This window comes from Musa acuminata, chromosome BXJ3-8 (assembly GCF_036884655.1).
Source record: "Musa acuminata AAA Group cultivar baxijiao chromosome BXJ3-8, Cavendish_Baxijiao_AAA, whole genome shotgun sequence".
Taxonomy (NCBI): domain Eukaryota; kingdom Viridiplantae; phylum Streptophyta; class Magnoliopsida; order Zingiberales; family Musaceae; genus Musa; species Musa acuminata.
Genome location: NC_088356.1, coordinates 4,115,679 through 4,129,032, shown reverse-complemented (window position 1 = coordinate 4,129,032; position 13,354 = coordinate 4,115,679). Strand labels below are relative to the sequence as shown.

General features: G+C 39.5%; 1 protein-coding gene and 1 long non-coding RNA gene across 2 annotated transcripts; one reads left to right on the top strand and one right to left on the bottom strand.

Annotated features, from left to right (window-relative positions):
- The first annotated feature begins 10,033 nt into the window (after window positions 1-10,033).
- LOC135646169 (GDSL esterase/lipase At1g09390-like) lies at window positions 10,034-12,203 on the top strand. The gene is made up of 5 exons (XM_065165406.1): window positions 10,034-10,410; window positions 10,505-10,690; window positions 10,774-10,934; window positions 11,247-11,517; window positions 11,752-12,203. The coding sequence occupies exons 1-5, from the start codon at window positions 10,146-10,148 to the stop codon at window positions 11,982-11,984; spliced, it is 1,116 nt and encodes a 371-aa protein (XP_065021478.1). The 5' UTR covers window positions 10,034-10,145; the 3' UTR covers window positions 11,985-12,203.
- Window positions 10,724-13,081, bottom strand: LOC135646170 (uncharacterized). The gene is made up of 3 exons (XR_010498975.1): window positions 12,932-13,081; window positions 11,311-11,385; window positions 10,724-10,860 (listed from the first exon to the last, which is right to left on the bottom strand). It is a non-coding gene; the product is annotated as an uncharacterized LOC135646170 (long non-coding RNA).
- Between the last annotated feature and the right edge of the window lie 273 nt (window positions 13,082-13,354).

The window sequence follows — 13,354 nt, the reverse complement described above, 5'->3', positions numbered from 1 at the left end:
TGAGCCTCCTCCAATAATTATATCTTTACTTGATGACTTTCGGGAGTACAAAATCGATCGTGAAATGTAATAAAATCATCTTTAGCTTTGAGGAATTCTGGTCTAGATCCTTAAGCTATCTCTTTAGCTATCATCTAAAGATATATATCTTCCTTCAAACTTTCTTTAATCCTTTCTACCAAATATGATTGTGTTATCAACTTATCATATAATTCATTTGAATATTCATATATGTCAATTAGAAAGTCCGTTGTTTTATTAATTTTACCAATAAATGTTTGAAGTGCTAAATCGAGCTCCAATGGTAAAGAAATTGGATAATGAATTGCAATAAGCAAAAAATCAAAAGTGATCTTTTGGTGCTTCACTATTGCGTATGGGAGATCACATTATGGACCCTAAAAAAAATAAGAATAGATAGTTAAGGCATCAATAAGTATGAGCTCCTAGTAACTAAGTTCTGATTAGATGCTATTTATGTAAAAAGATTGATCATATTTCTATCTCATGCCTCATGGGACAACATGTATGCTTTTCTTATCAACAACCAAGGCACATGTCAAAGGATTATTCACAAAAGCAATATCAACGTCGAGCTGTACACCAAATATCTGAATAGTAATTGCCAAGACTTAGAGAGGGAGGTCAAGCGGGGGTCTATACACTGATCTATCAAGATGCTGAAGCCTCAGGATCTATCATTAAGTGTATAATCATACTCTATGGTATGGCTAATTGGGGAACTGTTTAGGCACGATAGTGAGACTTCTTGGGGCACTGTTTGGGCTTCTTATTGGGCCCAACATAGTTCTTACATAGGCCTAGCTAGCCCCTAATTGGATTGGCCTAAATCCAAGCCTAATTACGTGCTAACTACGAAATCCTAAGACATTTGCTAAACAAAACAAGTCCCTATGTCTATTCTTCCGGCGAGCTTCCAGCGAACTCCTGGATTTCACGACGATCTTCTTGGCGAGTTCCGACGAGCTTCTCTGGCAAGCTCCGAGACTTCTCGGCTGGTTCCTCCAGAACTTCTGATGAACGTCCGGACTTCCGACAAACTCTCGAACTCCCAATGTAATCGCGTCCTTGACTCCGAGACTTCATTTTGCTTCATGCCTTGTTATCATAGTTAATCATGCACATGTAAAAACACACTTCGATCTAGACAATTAATACTAAGCATTAATCAAGTTGTCCGGCATGTCATTGGTCCATCGACGCTTCATCCGATTCTTCGGCGCATCGTCCTCTCTTGCGGCCTATTGCCCAATCGGCCAGTTGACTCCGCAACTCGAATATCCTTGGCGCAATATCTGCTCTTCTTGGCCTGATGCCCGAATCCATGGCCCGAAGCTTTCTGTCGATACATTGATTGATCCATCGGCCCGATGTCCAATCTTTTGACATTCCTCCGGCACAAAATGGTTCTTCCTGCTTTAATTGTCTCATCTTGATCGAAGCATCCTGCGTCACTCAAAACGTAAATTAAAACATTAACACATATCAATTGGTTTCATCATCAAAATACGAGATTCAACAAAGATCAATTATAAATTCAACCTGTGTATCTGGTGGCAATCCAAGCAAATCATCCGAAAAAACATCTAGAAAATCTCATACAATAGGGATATTTTTTAATACTGACTTCTTATATTCTTCTTCATAAATGAAGGCTAAGTACCCCTAACATCCTTTTAGTAATAATCGGATATCACTCAAGGCTAAAATAATAAAAGGAAGCCTTTCTTAAATCCTAGTGAACTAAAAGGGTGGTTGATCTAATAGTAAGAAAATAACAGATTTTTAGAAACAATTGACACATGCATTGTATGTTGAAAGTCAGTCCACACCTAATATAGTATCAAAATCTTGAAACTTTATAAAAATAAGATCTACTAGCAAATCATGACTTTCAATAGTATAATACAATTTCTAAATATTTGATCAGATTTTTCAACTAATTATCACGAACAAACTTCTAAACAGGATGTTTGATGTAATGCTTATGTATGTCTGTGTCTTTTGGTATATTCATGCTTTGCACAACATGTAGAGGGATGGCCGAAAGCTTAATAGTCTCATTTTAGTTGGGTTGGTAGCCGCTTTAGGCTTTTAAATAAAGGTTGTGTTATGTGGACACTTGTGAGAGATTTTCGATCTATAATGGACCATTTTGACCCTTTGTTGTGCAACTGTTCAAAGCTTGTAAAGTCTGTTTGTAATTTGCATTATCTATAAAGTGTTTTCGGAAATGTTTGCTTATGGATCCCGAGTGAGGCGTTTTCTCTAACCCGTTTTCTCTTTTGTGAGTCCAAAGGGACCATGGGAGGCTGACCTTTGTAGACGGACACGCAAGGGTACCGCACGACTTAGGCAAAACCAGCTAAGTCTGTGACAGATGGTATCAGAGCGGGACAAGCACTCATAGAAACACTTGGCATGCAAACGTGGGGGACCTAGCGGGGCTACGTTGAGGGCAGTCAGCACAGGCGCGATCGTTTGGGGGAAAAACGGGCATGGAGATGTAGGGAAAATGAGTCGCTCGGAGGAGCGGCCATATGAGATTAGCATTCAGAGGAATGGCCAACCCTTCGTATAAGAGGCACCATAAGAACAGGCAAGCTTGGAAGAATGCGAAGCGCACAAAGGTTGGGATGGTTGAGTTTAAGCTACGGCTCAACGTTGATAACTATACTTGATTATGCTCAAGGCAAGCGAGACGCTTGGTAAAGGATGAGACCATGCAAGGTAGAATGAGTTGCTCAGCGACCGAAAGAGTTGTGCAAAGCTCATAGAGGTGAGGGGAATTGCTAACTCGAAGAATTCGGTACTCATACATGGGCTTGTATGCAGACGATGGAATGTTCGTGGCCATCCCAAGGCGACCAAAACTCGGCGCCATGAAGCATTGAAACTTTCTCTTCAGCATATGAAGGATACGTTCGTAGGAGGCTGAAGTGTGCAACGAGTTCAGCATGTTGCTAGGCCTTGAGTGGTGCAACGGGGGCTATATTGACGTGGAGTCGTAATCTAGCAAGTGCGTTTGCAGGAGGCAGAACAATACACTGTTTGTTCAACAAATCAGAGTAGTCCAAGGTGATGGTGGTCTCTGAAATGAAGAAAGATATTGCTCCAATGGGACAGTTATCCAGGAGGGATAAGTCCTAGCTCTCCAGAGGGAGAATCATGTGGGACGGATCGCACATGTTGAGGAGGAGTACCTCAACAAACAACAACTCCACGAAGCTCAATGGACCGAGCAAGTGGCGAGGAGTCGTCACATGATCTCGCTTGAGAGAATGCATTGGTGGATGCATTACGAGATCAAGTGGGGGAGCGACCCAAAGCAACACAAATGAAGGCACACTTGGAGTCGATATGGAGATCGGACTCAAGGGAGGGCTAACCCGTGGAATGGTGGGCGCGAGGGCCACCATCAACTCAATGCAAAAAACGAGGAGCGGAGCAACTTGGGTGTAACTTAGTGAAGTACCCAAGCCATACGAAGGGAGCCAGCATAGAAGATGGAACATGGAGCGGAGGCATAGTGCTTTCCTTGGACAAAGGTCAAGGACATGAACTCTTACAGAGGCAAGAGTAAGATCATGTTGTTCCATGGGTCCTTCATTCTGACGGAGCAGACTCATCTTGCATGGTGTCAAAGACGAAGGGAGCTTTTGGGCACATGCACCTCACCTCGAAGAAGCATTTGATGGAGGAACTAAGGCGACTCAACTTGCGGAGGCGATGTTGGGTTCAGAAAGCCTTAGCACGGGGCAAGAGGACGCGGAGGCGGGTACTCTTAAAGAATATACCATAGTGTTGTCATTCAAGTTGCTAGGCAGGAAGCGGTGCGCAACAGAGATTGTGCTGGTAGGGGTAGAGGCACAGGATCCAGACAATGGTGCACCATTTTTAGCGAAGTCGGTGGACTTCGGTGCACCATTTTTAGGATCCAGACTTCGGGAGCTACTAGGCGATGGACTATCCTAGAGCAGTGCTTCATCTAGGTGTGACCTAAGAGTGGGTGGATGAAGGTTAATTGCCAAAGGAGCGAACAAAATCGAAGGTGGAAGAGACCCTGCGATGTATTGGCAGAGGCCACATATGGAGGAATCACAATTCGAGTTCATCCCACAAGGATCAGAATGCAATAGAGATGTCACCAGGAGGCGACATGGTGCAGTAGATCATGGTGGAACAGTTCGTGGCAATGCGATACACACAACATAGTCTCGTGAGGGACTAGATCATACGGAGGTATGATTTGGAGCTACTAGAAGCTCCACTTCGGTGAACAACACGACGACAAGAAGGGCTATGGATTCAAGGAGTGAAGGCCATGGTACCGTAAAGGTAGGTCTTCCGTGCGTGCATCGAATTTTGCATCGGATGAAAGCCTTGGTCATCAGCATATGGGGGTTGTGTTCCACCAAGGGAAAAGTTCGAATGCAAGTACCAATGAGTCCCATGGGAGGGACTTAATCATGTAGAGGTATGATCAAAGCAGTTGGAGAGTCGGATTGCTCCAGAACCCATATTCGCTTAAGAAAGTCTGGCAAGTTAGAGGACAAGGTCGAGTAAGCGAACGTTGCTACCAAAAGAGCTAAGGAGAACAGAATCGGTGCAAATCCTATAACGTGATGGCAGAGACCATGTATGGGAGTTGTAGTCTATCTTTCTATCAACCAAAGGGAGCTGCTTGGAGAACATAGAGGTGTTGAAGCAGGGGGTCAAAAAAGGTGAGGAAGCGACGACGAGTCCAAAGGGACTTAGCTAAACAAAATCAAGCATAAGTTAGAATGGAGGTGGACTCGGAGGAGTACCACAAAGATATATCTACTGATTGTGAAGAAAAGAGATGCAGATGCGAGGCGATGGATAGTAGGGCCATGGGCATGGCAACGCTATGGTACCGCAGAGGCGGGACTTCTGCGAAAGTCATTGATCCCTTGCTCTCATAGAGGGAGAGCACTTGGTCATGAAAGGGGCCAGGAGGCGGAGCATACAGAGAAAACTCCAAGTACCGAGACAAGGCTGAAGAGCAGAGGCCAAAGAACTTCGTAAGACCAGTGTCAACGAGCTTCTCATCAAGATAGCCGAAAGTGAAGGATTTCGAGTCATGCAAGAGTGCACGACCAAGAAATGAAGCAGGCAGTACACGGTGTTGTACCTTTGCTACTCAGTAGAGTATGCGATCTGGTTGATGTAGAAGATAGTAAAATCCCATTGGCGACCAAAACTACTAGAGACTTACTCCAAATTGGGGTGAAAACTTTCTGCATTCCATAAGTTTGATGGCATTGAGAAGGTGAATCACAATAACTAACTCAACGTAAGGAGTGCAAACACTTCAAGTGTTTCAGAAGTGTGAGCAAAGAGTAGGCGAAGGCCAGTAACCAGCTCGATGCATGGAGTACAACCTCGAGAAGGCAGGCGAAGTCAAGTAACATTTGCCTTCTCAACACTTAAGTTAATGGGCGAAATCGAGTACCCCAATTCTCTTATCTATCCAGCAAAGGAGCTCTGCACAGGTTCAAAGACCCTTCGAAGATAATGAAAGATAATAGTTGTCAAATTCTCACCAACGGTAATCAGTGCTACTGAGAGTAGATTATCCGCTTCATTTCCTAATGAAATACCAATTGAAAGCGGAAGTGATGCGAATCTACTTGCAAGTGACAACTAAGTGAAAAAAGAGTCAATGAACAAATTTTGTGGAGGAATGACCTAAAACTTCAGAAGTTTATGAGGTGATACTCGTTAAAGCTCCAACAAGCATCCACCCAGTTTAAGCAGTATGAGGCATTTGAGAGACTGGCGCATAGTAAGGATGGTCTTTTCCTTCATCTAGAGGATCCGCAAGAACCAACAGAGATCAACACAACTCAACCAACCCCACACTAGAGTCAGAGTCATTGGCGAGTTAAAGCAGCATGGCAAATCAAAGGTTCGACTACTCAAAAACAATAACGGAGGGCAGTTGGGAGCCAAGAGGCGCATTGCAACTAGAGCAGAAGATTGAAAATTCAGCAAAGGCAAGGAGTTATAGTATCGACAAAGGCTTTGATGAGAACGTCGAAGGAATAAGTGGGGGAGAATGTCACGGACAAACTTCTAAACAGGATGTTTGATGTAATGCTTATGTATGTCTGTATCTTTTGGTATGTTCATGCTTTGCACAACATGTAGAGGGATGGTCAAAGATTTAATAGTCTCATTTTAGTTAGGTTGGTGGCCGCTTTAGGCTTGTAAATAAAGGTTGTGTCATATGGACACTTGAGAGATTTTCGATTTATAATGGACCATTTTGACCCTTTGTCATGCAATCGTTCAGAGCTTGCAAAGTCTGTTTGTAATTTGCATTATCTATAAAGTGTTTTAAAAAATGTTTGCTTGTGGATCTCAAGTGAGGCATTTTTTCTAACCCATTTTCTCTTTTGTGAATCCAAAGGGATCGTGGGAGGCTTTGGGGAAGCTGACCTTTGCGGACGGACGTGCAAGGGTGCCGCACGACTTAGCTGGTTCGACTTAGGCAAAACCAGCTAAGTCTGTGACATAATGTTGCTACCATTAATGTGTCACTCATTATCTTAAGATTCTTACGTAGTCTCATAGCAAAGTAAAGTGATATAAAATAATACGTAGAACCAAAATATATAAGTACAGAATTAGCTATACCATAGAGTATGATTATACTCTTAATGATAGATCCTGAAGCTTCAGCATCTTGATAGATCAGTGTATAGACCCCCGCTTGACCTCCCTTTCTAAGTCTTTGCGATTACTATTCAGATATTTGGTGTAGAGCTCGACGTTGATATTACTTTTGTGAATAGTCCTTTGACATGTGCCTTGGTTGTTGATAAGAAAAGCATGTGTGTTGTCCCATGAGGCATGAGATAGAAATATGATCAATATTTTTTCATAAATAACATCTAATGAGAACTTGGTTACTATGAGCTCCTACTTATTGATGCCTTAACTATCTATTCTTATTTTTTTTAGGGTCCTATGATCTCCCATATGCAATAGTGAAGCACCAAAAGATCACTTTTGATCTTTTGCTTATTGCAATTCATTATCCAATTTCTTTACCATTGGAGCTCGATTTAGCACTTCGAACATTTATTGGTAAAATTAATAAAGCAATGGACTTTCTAATTGATGGACGAAATCCCCTCTCAAAGTGACAAGCCTTTTGATTTTTATTAAACATAATATGTGGAGAGAACTAAGCCAACTTAGTGAAATAATGATCATATTCCATCACAAGCCTACTTCCTTGGTATATACTAAAGAACTCTTATTTCTTTTCAAAATGAATTGAATAAAAAAAAAACTACTTATAGAATGCATCCTAAAACTTCTCTCAGGTCACTATTATTAAGATAGTAAAGACACTAAGAAGGGGGGGGTGAATTAATGCTTTCGAAATAAAGTTTCGATTTGAAATTTTTGATTGATAAAACTCATATCAAAATTTGTTTAACTAAAAATATGAGTAAGGGTAGTAAGTAAGTAATAATAAGGAAAGTAAGAAGAGGATGTAAACCGATTTATAATGGTTCAGTCATCTTGACCTACGTCTACTCCCGATTCCTCTTACCTTAAGGTCATTTTGCACATTTTCAACATGCAAAGATAAACTACTCTTGAGGTCTTTTACAAATGACCTTACACCAACTTAGTATAATCTCTAAACTCAACGAGGAAGAGACTCAACACTTTTAGAATTTACAATACTTTTATGCTCAAGAATTTCTACTCTATTAAGAAAGCATGATTTCCACCCTGTGGAGCTCCATCTCACTCCTCTTGATGCTTAAAATAACCTCTAATAGTATTGAGGACTCTATGCATATTATCCAAAGCGTTAACAAGTGTTGGGGCATGAGGTGCATTCTATGGTGTCGAAAATGCTGGCACATAATTAGTGACAAGTGTATGTGAGGATTGAAATTACTCTATGATGCATGGAACTTTTAAGTTTCGGTTTACTCGAATACCTCTCCAAGTGCGTATGCCAATAATATTGCGACCACGAGCACATAGAGTGACAACAACAATGTTCTTTTGAATTGACTTTATTACTCCTATAATATATCAACGACAATCATTAGTCAAAATAAATCAAGTGACTCAAATACCTACAAACCTTAGACAATACTCTGATATCATAAAAAGATGACATATCCTTTTTTAAAAAAAAATATTATAATATCTTTCCACCAGCACAACCAGAGTTAAATAAATAAATATCACTTTGTTCATAACTCGTAAACATTTATTATACTTCATTTATTAAAAATATTTATTGAATAATATAGTTATGTTAACTCTAAGAAACATCCAAGTGGCTCTACCTAGTGATAAAGGAAAGTATACTCTTTATTATAATTCGGTCTAGTGCTAGTGGGAAGCTACTTTAAAAATAAAAAATAAAAAAAATTCATGCTAAGTTGGAACCCTTATAAGTTAATTGAAAATGAATACTTGATTAAAAATTAATCATCCCATAGGTATATATTGAATACTTGAATGAGTACTCCCTTGACAATATATGAAGAGACTTTATCTTACGAGATGAGTTTGTGTTTTCCCAACAACGAATGGAGACAAACCCATATTACACTTCCAATAACGGATGAAGTGGTATCCCTTACCCGCCAAAGTATGAATACTTTCCTCTCAATAACGGATGTAGGAATCGTCCAGCCGTCATATTTGATAACCTGCTAATCCTCAAAGGGAATCGCCCTACCTGCCCTCGGTAAGAAAATAACATATCTTATATTGGTCATGTTTATATCAAAATAAAATAACACATTAAAATATTTCTTTCAAATATTATTAATGTTAAATAATACCAATTAGCCCTCAAATGACTTAAATCATAATTTAATCAATTCAATTAAACTTGATTTAACTAGAACCTAGCGAACCAATCTCTAATACTCATTCAACTGGTATGAAACCACTATAAACTGGTACAATTTAAACTATATTATGTTCAATTTAGGTTAAATAAACTTTAAATAAGTTAAATCAATTCATAATTACCCCGAATCAATCTAGACTAATCAAATCCAATAATTGCATATTACTATACTCGGTTGGGCTAACCTATATATTGGTCATGTGTATTGTACATGACTATACGTGCACCACACTAGGTTGAGTCAGCCCATATCCTAGTCATGTGTATCACACATGATTACCCATGTTGAATTGGGCTAAGTTAGCCTACGAACTACGGCTTGACCAATGGGATATGCTTGGTTTGTTAGTTGAGTCTCCTAGCTTATGAGCTATTTCAACTCAAATGTTATCCAATCTCATTAATTTTGAATTATGACAACATATATTCGTTAATAATAATATATTAAAATATAAAAATAAATTAAAAAATAAATTATAATAATATAATAATAATAATATATTTAAAAAAATAATATAATAAAAATAATATTTTTTTAATTTAAATATAAAAATTAAATATTATATGATGATATGAATAATTTTAACATAATCTAATCAAACAATAAAATTTAAAATCTTAAAAGGGATTAAAGAATATCTTTAAAACTTCAGATAATATATTTTACTCTGATAAAATTTTTAATATTTAAAAATTAAAAAAAAATAAATTATAAATAAATTTTTAATTTAAAAAATTAAAATAAAAAATTTTATTTTTGAAGAAAGATAAGGAAATCTATCTCTCTTGGTGTGGAAGGCTTGAAGATGAGCTCTCTTTTTAAGGAAAATTCTTTTAATTTAATATTTATTTAATATTATATTTATTTAACATATTAACAAATATAATTTTATTTTATTTGGAATATTTATAATTAGTTCCTAAATTATAATGGTAAATAAGGAAAAAATTAATATTTTTAAATTATAATGACAAGTATGGAAAGAAAAATTAATTAGATTTGATTACAGACTCTCTGTCACCCGTGAAACAATCAAACCCCACACGGTTGCGTCCAGCGAGAGGGCTGAGCACGCCGACAAAACTGCACCGTATCGGTGTCCTTGATCTTATCCAATCTGAGTACTACGCGATATAAGACACTGGCGAATCCCGATACAGCGAAGCTCGCTGCAGCGACCGAGGAGGAGTCGGAGCGGGCATGGGCGGTGCCGCGGGTCGACCTCCTCTTACCGGCCTTTTGCCGCTGACACTGTTGCTGCTGCTGCCGGCATTGCCGATGGAGTCTGCCCACGAATCGCACCTGCGCAGGCGCCCCGTAATCTTCAACTTCGGCGACTCCAACTCCGACACTGGGGGCCTCGCCGCCGGCCTCGGCTTACTCCTCGCGCAGCAGGAGGGTCGCGCCTTCTTCCACCGCCCCTCCGGCCGCCTCTGCGACGGTCGCCTCGTCATCGATTTCCTGTGTGAGTGACCCCCACCTCCCTCTGCCGTCTTCCGCTACCTTTTCGGCTCAATCAACGAGCAAGGAGAATGAATCGAATCGGTGCGCGTTGCCAGGCGAGAGCTTGCACTCCAGCTATCTGAGCCCGTACATGGAATCGCTGGGGTCGGACTTCAGGAACGGAGCCAACTTTGCGGTGATCGGCTCCTGTACGCGGCCACCCAATGTGCCCTTCTCCTTGGCCGTCCAAGTGCAGCAGTTCCTCCGTTTCAAGTTGCGATCTTTGGAGCTCGTTGCTCAAGGTTTCATCTTCTTCGTCAACCTGCGTTCGTGATCCAACTGTGTGACGATGCGTGTACTCATTAGCCATCGGTGAATGTCACAGGTGCAAAGGGCCTCACTGATGGAGAGGGATTCCAGAATGCGTTGTATGCTATCGACATAGGGCAGAACGATCTGGCAGCAGCCTTCTCTGCAAATTTAACCTACGCTAAGGTTATCCGCAAAATTCCATCCGTCATCCATGAGATAAAGAAAGCTATCAAGGCAAGTCTTGGGTATCGCAAATCTGCACTATAAATCTGATTCTTTGTGGTATGTGCTGCACTAGTTTCTCAACAACAATTCCTAAGATGCACTAATTTTCATAAAGGAATTGTTCATGTCCATGTCAAGTGCATTGACTTATGTTCACCTTTATCTTTGCCAGTTCCTGAACATAGATTTCAACAAAAATGTTTGGTTGATGCTACATTTCATGTCCATAGTCTGTTCTTGTGGATTTACTCATTTGGGTAATGACAGCTATGTTTCCTCATGCCCATTGAGACAGTGCAATCTTCATGTTCTTGAATGCAGAATTTATATGATAATGGAGGAAAAAACTTTTGGGTACACAACACTGGCCCCTTAGGATGTTTACCTCAAAAGCTTGCTCTGCCACGCAAAAATGACAGCCGTCTTGATCCATATGGATGTCTGATTCCCTTCAACAATGCTGCCAAGGAATTCAATGCCCAATTGAGTGCACTTTGTGATGAACTGAATTCAAAGTTGAAGAATGCCACCATTGTTTATACTGATATCTATTCTATCAAATATGACCTCATTGCTAATTTCACCAAATACGGTAAGCGATCTATCGTCATAGTTCATATTTCTTTCAAAATTTCACGAATATTAAAGATGATAACATGAGAGGAAGTAAATTGGAATTTTTCTTGTAAATTCTAAAGCTTATCCATCTTTTGATGCACTTGATGGTATACAAGAACAGATGATCTTACCATGTTAATCTTGATATGACAGTATAAATTGCTCTTATTGACAAATTCTGCAACTATGCATTGCCTCTCTTTTGCAGGCTTTGAGACTGCATTGATGGCATGTTGCGGCTATGGTGGACCTCCATACAACTTCAATCAGACAATGGAGTGTGGTTCTTTCGGCTCCCAAGTTTGCCCTCTTGGTTCCAAGTATATTAGTTGGGATGGAGTTCATTACACAGAGGCTGCCAATGCCATAGTGGCTTCCAAAATACTCACAACAAAGTATTCAAAACCCAATCTTGCCTTTGATTACTTCTGCACTGCTTGATTTTGTATGCTTTAGATTTACTTGTTAAGCTTGAGTGGATCGCTAGTAGTTCAAATTTATGTTGCCAGGAACAACAATTACTATAGCCTACATTCCTCGAGGGAAAGAAACCAAATCAAAATAGATGACATTTCCTTGCATCTTTGCTGTCTAGAGAGTTGAGGTTGTAGTTCACTCTCATTGTTTATCGTCAAAAAGAACCATTTTTGGTTGCTCATCTGGCACAAAAAATTGTATCTTTAATGAATGGCATGCACTCACTATTGTTTCAAACATTACATGGTTCATCTTGAAAGGTATACTTAATGGTGCATTTCAAATCCTGTGCATCACAATTTTCCACTATTTAATTGTCTGTAAACAGTCAAGGATCACCTTTTTCTTCCCATCTGCACCATCAATTCCTGGGAGAACTAAATTATCATGCACCGCCTTATGAGGTTTGCTGCAGTTTTAACAAAAAGCTGGAAGAATAGGAAATCCACTTGATTTGTTCTATCTATATAAGATAATACTGAATTTGTATTCTTCTGGTTTTATACTCTATTTCTTTTGTATTTTTCTAGATAGTTCTTTGCTCTAAGATTATCTAATAAGATCCTAAAGTTTTATCGTGGAAGAAAGGGGAGAAAAGGGAATGATAATGATCGCTTTGGGGGAATAAACCTCTTTGATCGCTTCGAGGGGATCGACGATCACTTCGAGGGGATCGACCTCGGCCTCCTAGGGTTTGTCCACAGAGTGGAATAACATTTCATTGATTGATTGATTTATTACAAAAAAAAAAGGATTACATCACTATTTATAGAATTCTATCCGGACTTAGATTCTTAATAATAAATAAATATTAAATAAAATTATATCCGACTACTAAACAGAATTAATAAACAACTGAACTAAATTGACTCAATAAACATTATTCAAAAGATCAGAAAAAGGATACTAACATTATCCTGTTGCGAACTTATGTTGATCATTTGTTCCCCAAGTCTCCTTACAAATCACATCCTTAGAACCACGTACTAGTGTGATGAAACCTACTGCCAGAAGCCAATGAACAAAGGACAAAGTATCAGGTAAAAGAAAGGGATATGAAGTCTTACTGATTTCAAATTCGGAAAGCAAAAGTTGCTCCTCATTCTTCCTTCAACATGTCCCTGAAGATGGAGTGAAACAGGAAAGATATGTCAAAGGTGTTGCTGCAGAACCAACGGCAAATGCATCTGTCGTGTATTTACCTCCTACTAGTAGTGTTTTATAATCTCGTATATGCAAACAGGTTAAAAAGTTGTTATCCAAAAGAGTAGGTGCATTATGCAATCACTAACTGACGGCAAGAACTTTTGGATATAACAATAACAACACCAACA

Excerpts from the sequence above, each read along its gene's own strand:
- LOC135646169 (XM_065165406.1), top strand. The coding sequence starts at position 10,146 with ATGGGCGGTGCCGCGGGTCGACCTCCTCTTACCGGCCTTTTGCCGCTG. Across the intron at positions 10,691-10,773 it reads TTTGGAGCTCGTTGCTCAAG|GTGCAAAGGGCCTCACTGAT; the intron begins GTTTCATCTTCT and ends TGAATGTCACAG. Across the intron at positions 11,518-11,751 it reads TGCTAATTTCACCAAATACG|GCTTTGAGACTGCATTGATG; the intron begins GTAAGCGATCTA and ends TCTCTTTTGCAG.